This window comes from Heterocephalus glaber, unplaced genomic scaffold (genome assembly GCF_053883595.1).
Source record: "Heterocephalus glaber isolate CG9 unplaced genomic scaffold, H.glaber_assembly_v1.0 deba00001864, whole genome shotgun sequence".
NCBI classification, from domain to species: domain Eukaryota; kingdom Metazoa; phylum Chordata; class Mammalia; order Rodentia; family Bathyergidae; genus Heterocephalus; species Heterocephalus glaber.
Genome location: NW_028258504.1, coordinates 49,862 through 63,268, shown reverse-complemented (window position 1 = coordinate 63,268; position 13,407 = coordinate 49,862). Strand labels below are relative to the sequence as shown.

Sequence of the window (13,407 nt, the reverse complement as noted above, 5' to 3'; positions counted from 1 at the left end):
ACCAAAAAGAGTAAGATCATAGACTTCACATGAAAAGAGGCATGAGCACAACAACGCTAATGACAATATGTTTCATTGAAACAGACTTCAACTGTTTTAGAAAGTGTTACAATTAAATTTAAGAAAAGATTCCCAGCATGTATAATCTTTGAGAAATACTAATTGGTTGAGCAACAGAGATTTCTGGTAATTCCATAATTATATATGTATCTATACACCAATCTTCAGATCACCCAGTTTGGACTTTTTCCCCAGGAAGAATATATTTCAAATTGTAGTCTTAACCTTTAAATCAGTGGAACCCCTTTGAAAGGTTATGTTTTGTCATGATTGTAATTGTATTCAGATAAAATCATTAAATAATATTGTACATTCTTTCTAGGAGTAGAATTTAGGCTTCACAGTGCAGTCTCTCACTCTAACCAAAGTATGGAAATACTGAGCATGAATATGATTCTTTAAAGTTGTTCAACAATAAATAGTAGGGTTATCTACAAAGTACAAAGACAAATTAATAGTTTTGGAGGAGAGAGGCACAATGAACCCTTGACTTACTAACTCAATGCATTTGCAAAGGCTTGTTGTAACACAAGTTGCTCAACTGCCTTCAAAGTCTCTCACCTGTTTAATTTTTGGCCACCACACTTTCTTCCTGGCAGATCTCAGTAACCTTAGAGACATTAGCCCATGGTTTCTCAATTAGCCTCACAGAGGAAAAAATGCTGTAATATTCATTCCAGAACTCTTTAAGGGTTAAATCTGTATCTGAGACCATCTGGAAGCACAAGAGGCCAGCATTGGTCATAAATGAATACATTAGTCACAAGTTAAAAACAAAATTTGAGTCTTAAACCATGTTGGTCCTATGTCAGGCTGGTCATAATTCAAAGGTCCACTGTAAAATATGGGGCTTCATTTCCATGTCCTGTGTCTGTCTTCCAAAAACCATCACTCACCTATAAATCTGAAGATATCAATATAGGTTAACTTTTCACAAGTCTGCCACTAGAGACTATGATTTAAGGAAATGTGTTTGGTTAACAAGTTGACCAGGAGTGGATTGTTGTTGATTGATTAATGGTCAACTTGTAACAAGCAGGTGAACTCAATCAGCACGGTCTGGGCATGGAGGATCCACCTGAAGACTGTTAGCAATAGCCATAAAAAGAGAACTGGAGCGAAAGATCTTAGCCTGTGGATTTGCTAGGAGAAGCTTGCTGTAGATGATTTTCCTGATGGAAACTAGGATGTTCTCATTGGAGGAGGAGCTCAGGGCCTCACTATTGCTGGGAATGGCTGCTGTTTTCATCAAGGGAGCTCTGTTCTTCACTGTGAGCATCACTTCCTGGCTCCAATGTGGATCCCTCAGCTTGGTGGCAGAAATCCTTCATCTCACCAGTGTAGATTTTCTGGCTTCCATCACTGGCCTTTGAGCCTTCCAGGTGCAGATCCTCAGTATTCACAGGCATGAGACATGTGGGCTCTAGGCTACCAGATGGACTTGAAGAGGCCATTTCCTTGGACTCTAGGCCTTCAGATGGACTTGTATGGGAAACTTCTGAGATCTAGGCACTCGGTTGAATCTTTTGGGTTTCTAGCATGTAGTTAATCTCTTGCACTGTTTTACATTTAAATATTTTGGTAATTATCATAAAATAACCTTATAAGTTATGAGTCCTGTATTTAATGTATTCCCTTGCCAAATCCTTCTGACTACAACAGTTTATTTCTGGGTTCTCTATTCAATTTCATTGGTCATTTGTCTCTTTATGTGCCACACCATGTCATTTTTGTTACAATGTCTAATATGTCTTGAAATTTGGTTCTGTAATGTCTCCAGCACTGCTATTCTTGCTCAGGATTGCTTTGGCTATTCAGGGTCTTTTGTGTTTCTATATGAATTTTACTATATTTTTCTAGCTTTGTGAAGAATGATATTGGTATTTTGATGACCATTGCATTGAATCTATAGCTTGCTTTAAAATATACACAGAAGAATAAAAGAGAATGAAAACCCAAGCCAAAATCAATCATCACTCACCTGAAAAAGCTGTTGCCTTTTCCTGTCTAAATTACCATAGAATCACTTATGTTTATTACATTATTTTTAATCAGACATTTAACTTTATAGTGTTAGTCTTTTTTAGTAGAATTAAACTTTCATGATGTTCAGCGATGTTTGCTTTCCTTAACTACTCTCAAACTTCTGTAATAGCAGGAGGTCAATATTTCTTGTAATAAAAAACCATAGCATAAATTCAAAGAACACACAGACCACAACAATGAAAATACCTTTTTTCTTTTTTAGGCAAGGACATTTATCTTCGGTGAAGAAAGTCACAATTTTAAAGTGCTGAGTGGAAATAGCAGGTGCTGTGACTCTTTGTCTCCCCACCTTATTCTTCAGGGGAGGCCCTGGGGACTCTCTCATTGGTAAATTTTTCATGCTTAAATAATTATGTTCCTGGCATAACAACACATGAAATTTGTATATAGTAAAGTTCATATTAGATTAGAAGTATAAAAATATAAGGGAAGGAAATCCTAACTCACTCATCAAAGGCAAAACATGAGGACCTTCTGTTTAAAACAGAGCCATTGAATTGGGCAGAGGACAGCTGATGCCTGAGAACCACAGAAGCAGCTACTGTTTAGGACAGAGCTCCAAGAGGAGACTACTCTGAGAACACAGAGGCAGTGCTAATTCTCAGGCCCTTTAGAGGTAGTGTTGATAAATGAATTTTACCTAAATAGTGTGTGGTCATAGTATATACTCTGAAAATGAAGGAAAGCAACATGCTTGTTAGCAAGGTTCCTGAGAATGATAACCAGGGACAATTCAGGAGTGATTTTCATATTCTGAGTAGTTCCCTACTTCTCATAGCAATGCACCCAATGCATTTTGATTCTAAGAGAAAAGAAGAACAGAGAAACAGAGACAGAGGCAGAGAGAGACACAGATAGAGACAAAGAAATATTCTTCCTAACTCAGTAGAAGAGTAACTGACTCTGAACAATATCTGCAACTTTTATGCCTAGGGAGTACTATCTCAGTGGTAGAGTAGGTCCTCAGCATAGAAAGTGTTCTGGGTCCTGGGTTAGAGCCTAAGAATGGAGAGAGAGAGAGAGAGAGAGAGAGAGAGAGAGAGAGAGAGAGAGAGAGCGAGAGAGCGAGCAAGCTTATTTTACTCTGTGATGGAGAATAGGATTTTGAATGAGATAAGCTATGGTCTTAATATTGCAAATTATTGTATTTTTATTTCTATTAAATCCAGAATATGGGATTTTTTCTTTATCATATCAAGTGATATATTTTTATCCACAGTGAACAGTTAAGAACCTTTGCACATTAGAGAGCAAAAATCAATTGGAAGAATATTTTAATGATTTCCCCACTTATTATTGATACGTATTTATCACATGCTCAAGAACATTACTAAACTTTGAAAGAAAATAGGTCACATAAATTCCAATGTAGGAGTAAATTATAAACACAGCAATAATGACAATAAACACCTACTTAGGTTGATGGAGACTATTATTCAGACAAAGGGAGAATCATCCTAAAATATCAGGAGATCCAGGCACCAAACATCCCTGTGATCCCTGGGTCTGGAGTTTAATAGTTATGAATGCATTTTACACACTGTGATTCTTCCTGGATTCAGCACTTCTGTCTTCTCTTCTCAGGCACAACCCACATCACCCACAGATGTCCAACTCCACAATGATGATGGACTTTCTCCTCATGGAGATTTCTAGCATGCGGGATCTACAGGTGTTCTATGCCATGTTCTTCTCTCTGGTTTATCTGGTAACCATAATGGGAAACCTTGTCATTGCTGCTGTCACCACTCTTGACAAGAGCCTTCACACACCCATGTACTTCTTCCTGAGAAACCTGTCCATCCTGGACTCCTGCTACATTTCTGTCACACTCCCTAACTCATGCATAAGCTCCCTGCTGGGCACAAGGTCCATTTCAAAGGCAGCATGTGCAGCTCAGGTTTTCCTTGTGGTTTTCTTTGCATTTGTAGAGGTACTGTTTCTCACCATCATGGCTCACAACTGCTTTGCAGACATCTGCAGGCCCCTCCATTACGCTGTGATCATGAACCCTCGCCTGTGTGTCCACAGCACACTGGCCTCTCTGCTCAGTGGCCTCATCTATGCAGCTATGCACACCATCAACACCTTCAGGCTGCCCTTCTGCCACTCACATGCTGTCCAGCAGCTCTTCTGTGACATCCCCTCTCTGCTGAAGCTGCCTTGCTCTGACACCTTCAGCAACCAGATCACAATTTTTGTGTCAAGTCCAGTGATATGTGGTGGCTGTTTCATTTATATCATCAAGTCTTATATTCATATCTTTTCTAGTGTGCTCAAGTTTCCAGTGGGAGCAGATAGGAAAAAGGCCTTTTCCACCTGTGTCCCCAACATTCTCGTGGTGTTGCTTTTCCTCAGCTCAGGGTTTTATGTCTACCTGAGACCCTCTTCAGTTTCCGCCAGCATCAGAGACATGGTTCTGTCTATGTTCTACTCTGTAATCCCCCCCCTCTTCAGCCCTATTATTTACAGTCTCAGAAATGAACAGATAAAGTGCACCATCAGAAAACTCATCACAAGAAAGCTCTATTCAGGAAATGTATTGAGGACTAAGAAAGTTTTCCCTATCCAACTAAGTCATAGACATGTTTTTGGCAATATATAGATATAACTTATTAGAGTTATTATGTATTCATGCAAATTTATTATCCAAGATGGTTCAACATATCATATATCAAGATTACTTTTCTCTGTTGTCTTATACAATTTTAACATTCTATAAGATATTTGGTATTATGAGGAAAAATCCCAATGGCTGTGAATTTCAGTAAAAATTTTCCCCAAAGTGTCAACTGTGTGGAAAATGATTAGATCATTGGGCATTCCACTCTTCAATGGAGTAACCCATTGATGACCTCAGAGCTGAATGTGCTGTTAGGAGTTTACCGTGGTCAGAACAAGTGCATCACTGGGGCAATCCCTGGACAGGGTCTTTGTGTGCCCTGCTCCTTCCTTCAACCCCTACTTTCCTGCTGCCATAGGATCAGCACGGTCCACCCTGGCCTTCCACCAGCACTGTCATGTTTGAAGCCTACTACGTTTGGATTGAATTCACTGGAAAGTATGAATCCTCCCCTCTTTTGTGTTGTGGGTATCTGTCCCAGGCAGCAGAAAGTGACTAGTTCAATAATAATACAAGGATTCCAACAAAGATTCTCATCAAAATCAGTAGTCCTGTGGAATATGTGAAGTACTTCAGTGCTAGATTGCTTGCTGAGCCCATGCAAGGCTCTGGGATTCATTCAGAGAGCTGAACAATATCAGCCTTAAAAGGCCCAAAAGGATGAATTGAGACCATTTATATTGATGGTTATAACTGATATGCATTGATTTCTCATTGCTATATTGTTTTCCTGTTGCTGGTTCCCTGTCTTTACTCTCTATTTAATTGCTCACCTTGCTGGGTAGATTCATTCCATTACTCTTCTTGTAATTGTAGTGTTTGTTATTGCTTTCTAAAATATCCTTCACAGTTTTGTAGAGAGCTGGTTTGGTGCTCATAAATTTCTTCAGTTGTTCTTTCTTATGATAGTATCTCATTTCTTCATTAATTTTCAATGATAAATTTGCAGGAAACGTCAATCTGGGGTGGAAGTCATTTTATTTTAGGGCTTGGAATATTTCTCTCCAGCCTCTCCTTTTCTTGAAAGTCTGTACTGAGAAGTCTGCTATGATTTTGGTAGGATTTCATTTATAGGAATTTTGTTTCTTTTCATGTACCAATAAAATTAATTTTTTAAAAGGATAAAATATCACCTTTAGAAATGTTTTAAGATACTGTTCTATATTTTTAAACTCATCAAGTATCAATAAATCTAGAGTGCAAATATTCTCAACGAATTTTCAAAGTTCAAATTTAATATTATATAAGAAATGGAAACATTCAGTCATACATTCCTTTTAAATGAAAAATGAAAAATTTGGTACACACCCTACTGAGGTCATGAGTCACCTGGAAGACACAGAATCACCCTGCTGCAGACAGGCAGGTCTGCCCACGCCCTACCGAGGTCCCAAGTCATGCAGAAGATGCCAAATCACCCCACTGCAGACAGGCAGCCACCTGGTTCCACACTACAAAGATGCAGAGGATACCAGACCACCAGACCAAGGTACTGAGTCCTGCAGCTCCCAGCCCAGAGATAGGGGCCTCTGAGCCACAGTCTCACTCCTCCTGGTCCAGAGGAAGGGGCTTCTGGGCCATGATACCTCTCAACTCTCCTGGCCCAGAGGTAGGGGCTTCTGAGCAGCCATCCCACTGCTCCTGGTCGAGAGGAAGGGGCTTCCTGGCAACCACCCCTCCCACTGCTCCCAGGCCACAGGAAAAGGGCTTTTGGGTCACCATCCCTACTGCTGCTCCTGGCCCCTGTCCCAACTCTCCAAGATCAGAAGAGGTAATCTGTGCAGGTGCTAACAGCCCTCTGCCACAGTTGAAGTGAGAAAACACATAAATACATCTCAAAATCAGACTTCCAGATCACCTATAGCAACCCAAAAGGGAAATGAGATGGAACACTCTGATACTCAACCACCTGGACCCACTGAACTGGCAACAAAAGGGGATCTGGAAAAAATGAAATCAGAAATAATTTCTCAGATAACAGGAGAAATTGTGCCCCTGGTGCAAGACATGATTAATAAATCTAGAGAGTAGCTCAGGAACATGATGCAATCCCAACATAAGAAACAAATGGAACCCAAAAACAGATGCAAATAGATTTCCAGAACATGAAAAACTCCATTGAAAGTCTACAGAGCAGAATGAGCCAATGTGAGGACAGAATTTCAGATATAAAACATAAGATTGCAATAAGTGACCAGGAAAAGAAAAATTGCTTCAAAATTAGAAGGGAACATGAGAAATCAATCCAGCAGCTGCTAGATGATGTAAAGAAGAATAACATAAAACTGATTGGGCTCAATGAAGAAACAAGAGAGAGTGCAGATGACATAAAAACTCTCCTCACAGAAATAATGGCAGAAAACTTCCCAAGCAGGGGAAAAGAGCTTGACATGAAGATAAGTGAGGCATATAGGACTCCAAATAGCCTTGATCAAAAAAATTCTACACATAGGCATATAATTGTTAAGATTCCAGAAACACAACAGAACAAAGTTCTCCAAGCAGTCAGAGAAAAGAAACAAATCACATACAAAGGAAACCCATCAGAATGACAGCAGACTTCTCAACACAAACCATCAAGGCAAGAAGAGCTTGGAGTGACATATTCCAAGCCCTAAAAGAAAACAGCCTCCAACCCAGATTGATGTACCCTGCAAAACTATCTTTCAACATTGATGGAGAAATAAGATACTTTCATGAAGAAGAGCACCTTAGGAATTTTGTGAATACCAAACCAGCACTCCAAAGAATTTTACACAATAGCCTAGGAACAGACGTTGAGGGTCACAACCCCAGGAAGCAAAGCAGAATGAACCCATCTGGCACAACAAGAAATTAAATGAAAAGGGGGAAAACCCAACAAAAAGAAAAAGTCATGGCAATGACAAGTCAATACGTTTCAGTTATAACCATCATTGTTAATGGTCTCAATTCACCAATCAAAAGAAACAGACTGGCAGAATGGGTCAAGAAGCAAAATCCAACAATATGCTGCATACAAGAAACACACTGAATTCAAATGGAAACTCATAGACTGAAAGTTAAAGGGTGGAAAACAATACTCCATGTGACAGGAACCTGAAAAAAAGTAGGAGTAGCTATCTTCTTTGCAGATCAACTGGATTTCAAACCAACACTGATTAAGAGAGATGAAAAAGGACACTACACCCTTGTAAAGGGAAGAATCCAAGAGGAAGAGATGACAATCATAAATATCTATGCACCAAACACTAGTGCACCCAACTATATAAAACAAATACTAATGGACACAAAAAGTCATATATGCACTAATACAATTGTAGTGGGGGTCATCAACACCCCACTGTCACAAAGAGATAGATCAACTAGACTAAAAGTAAGTACTGAAATACTAGAACTCGATTGAACTGTTGAAAAAATGAACTTAACAGATGTTCACAGAGTCTTCCACTCCACAAAATCAGAATAAACATTCTTCTCAGCGGCACATGGGTCATTCTCAAAATAGACCATGTACTCACACATAGAACATGTTTAAGTAAGTGCAAAGGAATTGAGGTTATTCCCTGTATATTATCAGACCATAGTGTGATGAAATTGGAGATCCATAGCAAAAGAAACTCAAAAAACTTCATAAACACGTGGAAATTGAACAATACACTTCTGAATAACCAATGGGTCACAGAGGAGACTAAAGAAGAAATCAGACAGTTCCTTCAATTAAATGACAATGACAATACAACATATAGGAATCTATGGGACACAATGAAAGCAGTCTTATGAGGGAAATTCATAGCAGTGAATACGCATATTAGAAAAACAGAACAAGCCCAATTAAACAACCTGATGCTGAACCTCAAGCTTCTAGAAAAAGAAGAGGAGGACAATCCCAAAGCTCATGCAAGGGAGGAAATTATAAAGATCAGAGGAGAAATCAATGCAATGGAGACTAAGACAATGATACAAAAAATCAATGAAGCCAAGAGTTGGTTCTTCAAAAGAATCAACAAAATTGACAAACCTTTGGCCAACCTTGTCAGAAAAAGGAAAGAAAAGGCCCAAATCCATGCAATTAGGAAAGAAAAGGGTGAAATGACAACAGACCCAGCAGAAATCCAGAGGATCATCAATACCTACTTCCAGAACCTATATGCCAATAAGATGGACAACACAGAAGAAATGGACAGATTCCTACATACATGTGAATTACCAAAGTTGAATGAAGAAGACCTAAAAATTCTGAACAACCCAATAACAACCAATGAAATTGAAAAATTAATTAAAAACTTATCAACTAAGAAAAGCCTGAGTCCTGATGGCTTCACTGCTGAATTCTACAAGACATTTAGAAAGGAACTGCTGCCACTACTGTTTAAACACTTCAATGAAAGTGAAAGGGAAGCAATACTCCCAAATTCATTCTTGGAAGCAAGCATCACATTGATCCCCAAAGCAGAGAAAGACCCAAATGAAAAAGAGAACTATAGGCCAATCTCACTAATGAACATAGATGCAAAAATCCTTAATAAGATAATGGCAAACAGAATGCAGAAGATCTTCAAGAAGATCATACACCCTGATCAAGTGGGATTCATCCCAGAGATCCAAGGATGGTTCAACACACACAAATCAATCAATGTAATACACTATATCAATAGAGCCAAGGACAAAAACCATATGATTATCTCCATAGATGCAGAAAAAGCATTTAACAAAATGCAACATGCCTTTATGATAAAAACCCTATAAAAAATTGGAATAGATTGTCTCTACCTCAAACTGATAGAAGCCATCTATGAAAAACCAACAGCCAATATCATACTAAATGGTCAAAAACTGAAATCCTTCACACTCAAATCAGGAACAAGACAAGGATGTCCACTATCACCACTCTTGTTCAATCTAGTTTTGGAAACACTAGCCATGGCAATTAGACAAGAGAAAGAAATAAAAGGAATAAAGATAGGTAATGAAGAAGTCAAATTGTCATTCTTTGCAGATGACATGATACTCTATTTAGAAGACCCCAAGAACTCCACCAAAAGTCTTCTAGACTTAATAACCAAATTCAGTCAAGTAGCTGGTTACAAGGTCAACACACAAAAATCAATAGCTTTCCTCTACACGAACGACAGACTCACTGAGAGAGAAATAGGACAAATAATTCCTTTCTCAATATCATCCAAAAAACTGAAATACCTAGGAATCATCCTAATGAAAGAAATCAAAGACCTCTTCTCTGAAAACTATGGCACTCTGAAAAGAGAAATTGAAGATGATATCAGAAAATGGACAGACATCCCCTCCTCCTGGGTAGGAAGGATTAATATAGTGAAAATGGCCATACTTCCAAAACTGCTATATAGATTTAATGCAATTCCATTGAGATTACAGCAGCATACTTCATAGACCTTAAGAAAACAATCCAAAAATTCATTTAGAACAAGAAGAGACACAGAATAGCAAAAGCAATTCTAGGTAACAGACACATGGCAGGGGATATCACAATCCCCAACCTGCAACTATACTACAAAGCAACTATGATAAAAACAGCATGGTACTAGGAAACAGACTTGAGGACCAGTGGAACTGATTAGTAGATGCAGAAACAAGGCCAGACACACTCAGCCATCTCATTTTCGACAAAGGAGCCAAACACCCTCACTGGAGGAAAGATAGCCTCTTTAACAAATGGTGCTGGAAAAATTGGGCTTCAACTTGCCAAAGATTAAAACCAGACCTGTATCTCTCACCATGCACTAAACTAAAATCAAAATGGATTAAAGATCTAAATATTAAAATACAAACTCTGAACCAGTTGGAACAGAGGTTAGGTAGAACCCTTGAAGACATCGGTGTAGGAAAAGATTTTATGAACAAAACCTCAGTTGCCCGTGAACTAGCACAAACAATCAACAAGTGGGATCTCTTCTTATTAAAAGGCTTCTGCACAGCAAGAGAAACTACCAGAAGTGTGAAGAGACAATCCACAATGTGGGAAAAAATCTTCACCTGCTCTTCCTCAGACAAAGGTCTACTATCTTGAATCTATAAAGAACTTGAAAAGATCAGACCTTCCAAATTTAAAGACCCAATCCAAAAATGGGCATCTGAAATGAACAGACATTTCTCACACAAAGAAGTAGATATAGCAAATAAATACATGAAAAAATGTTCAACATCACTGGTCATTCGAGAGATGCAAATGAAAACAATGCTGAGATTCCACTTCACTCCAGAAAGAATGACTGCTATCATGAAATCAACCAATAACAAATGCTGGCAGGGCTGTGGGGAAACAGGAACCCTGCTCCACTGCTGGTGGGAGTGTAGACTGTTGCAACCACTGTGGAAATCAGTATGGAGATCTCAAAAAACTAGGACTGGAAGTCCCATTTGATCCCGCTATTCCACTGCTGGGGATTAAAAGAATCATACCACAGTGATATATGTGCGCCCATGTTCATAGCAGCGCAGTTTGTAATAGCTAAACCTTGGAAACATCCCTAATGCCCATCAACTGGAGACTGGATAAAGAAAATGTGGGGGTTGTTTTATAAAATGGAGTACTACTCAGCCATAAAAACTGAGAAATTAGAGACATTTATAGCTAAGTGGATGCACATTGAGGCAATACTCTTAAATGAAATAAATAGGACACACAGGAATAAATTCCGAATAGTTTCTCTGGTGTGAGAAACTGAAAGTGTAAATAAGGACTAAAATGTATAATAGGTCATGTGAAATAGGAAGAAAAGGGGCAAAGGGGAAGGAAGTGGGAGGGCTAAGGGAAAGGATAGAAGGGAATGGGATTAATATGAGAAAATGGAAAAATAGGAACAAAATCTTTGTAAATAGGGAGGAATGGAGGGGTTGAAGGGAGGGCTGGGCAAAGGTGAAAAACAAGAACTAAGGGAGATTATGTAAAGGTGCAAATTTCCAATGATGAATGCCATTATATTGTATACTTAAAATCTACCAATGATTAGAATAAATAATCGATAATGTAAAATAGGAATAAAAGGTCCAAAGGGGTAGGGGTAGTGGGAGGGACAGGGCAAAGGAAAGAAGGGGAAAAAAATGATGAGAAATGGAAAAAATGGAAATAAAGTCTTTGTAAATAAGGAAGGGTGGAGGGCATGAAGGGAGGGCTAGGAATGAGGAAAAAATAAGAACCAAGATGCGTTATGTAAAGGTACAATTCCCAATGAGAAATGTAATTGTGTTGTATACCTACAATGTACCAATAAAAGAATTTAATAAAAAAAAATTAGAAATACTCCCAACCTTAATGATTCCATCTACTAACAAAACAAAAATGTTTCTTTTGTGAAGAGTTCATAATAATTCATAGCTATAATCCAAAATTTTAGAAGCAATAGACCTGAACAAAAATAAAACATGTTTTTAAATATTAAAAAGAATTTCAGGCTTTATGAATTCAAAGTGCCTCAAAAATTCCAAAGTATATCCATTCTTAAAATCTAAATCAATCTGAAAATCTCCCAGATCTTGATAAGAAAATAAAATTTTGTCATAATTCCCAGTGGTTGAATACATATAAATTTCTGTTCCTCTTAGCTAAAATGAATTTTTATTTGTCTAAATTTCCAGATGAATGTGTTTTTTTCCAGTGTTCCTCAACCTAGGGAGACAATGGAGGACAAAGAAAAGGGTAATTTATTTGAGAAATTTATGAAATGGATTTCAACTCAATCAAAGATGGAAACAACAAAATATATTGAGGAGTACAACTGGATTACACAGAGCTCCATGCTGGCCAGAATGCAGATGCCATGGAAGAGAGAGAGGAAACTCAACAGTTGGTTTCATCCATTACACTATGACCTCTGATGCTAGTCCACTTGAAGGCAGTTAAGATGTAAAAACTATTTTTCAATGTGTAAATGCTTTAACTACTACCCAAGAGGTGGACATAGATTTGTCAGTGCTCCTAATGTTATCACTGAACCTGTGTACCAGCATGGATGCTTAACCATTGATCCACAAGCCATGGCAAGCTGGGTCACGTGAGTTGCTTTGGCTGATGTATTTAAATGGACATAACATATACTATGTGCAAGGAGACACCCTTCTTCTCATCTCAGGAACCAAGTGTAAAAGCAACAATTGTCAATTGTTCTTTCCAAACTGTAATGCATGATAGAAAAAGAGGGAAGAAATTAGTATTCAGAAGGAATGGGTATGCATTTGTGCTTCTTTACATGCCAAAAAAATAATTAAAAGAAAACCAATATAACAATACAAAGTGAGTCACTCTTGCACACCCAATTTCCATTTATTTGAAAACTTATTTTTCATAAAATTAGGCTTTAATTATTTTCCCTACAAAAGTATTCAATACTTTTCCAAAATTTTATATAGGTATATGTGTTTATTTTTATTAAGTGATGCTCTGATTCATGCTTCTTCAATATGTCAGCCAGTTACTTAGCTTCCGTCATATTAGTGTCAATGTTCTAGCTATCCTTGAATAAATTAGCTACCTCTCCAGCATTCTCCAAGCAACATATTGTCTCTCCATCTATTCAGTTTCTCATGCCAGAAACCTTGGAATAAGCCTCAACACCCCATTTTTTCCACTAATTCTATCAGCTCAGCAATGAATCCAATACATTACACAAAGATACCTCAGTTTCATCTACCTCTTTCCACTTTGACTACCAAAATCCTAGCTC

At 38.1% G+C, this 13,407-nt stretch overlaps 1 protein-coding gene across 1 annotated transcript; it reads left to right on the top strand.

Annotated features, from left to right (window-relative positions):
* The first annotated feature begins 3,712 nt into the window (after positions 1-3,712).
* LOC101715815 (olfactory receptor 14C36-like) lies at positions 3,713-4,712 on the top strand. The gene has a single exon (XM_021249106.2). It carries the CDS (start codon positions 3,713-3,715, stop codon positions 4,709-4,711), a length of 999 nt encoding a protein of 332 aa, XP_021104765.2. The 3' UTR covers position 4,712.
* The last annotated feature ends 8,695 nt before the right edge of the window (positions 4,713-13,407 follow it).

Bases quoted from the DNA above. Each gene is read 5' to 3' on its own strand.
- LOC101715815 (XM_021249106.2), top strand. From the start codon at position 3,713: ATGTCCAACTCCACAATGATGATGGACTTTCTCCTCATGGAGATTTCT.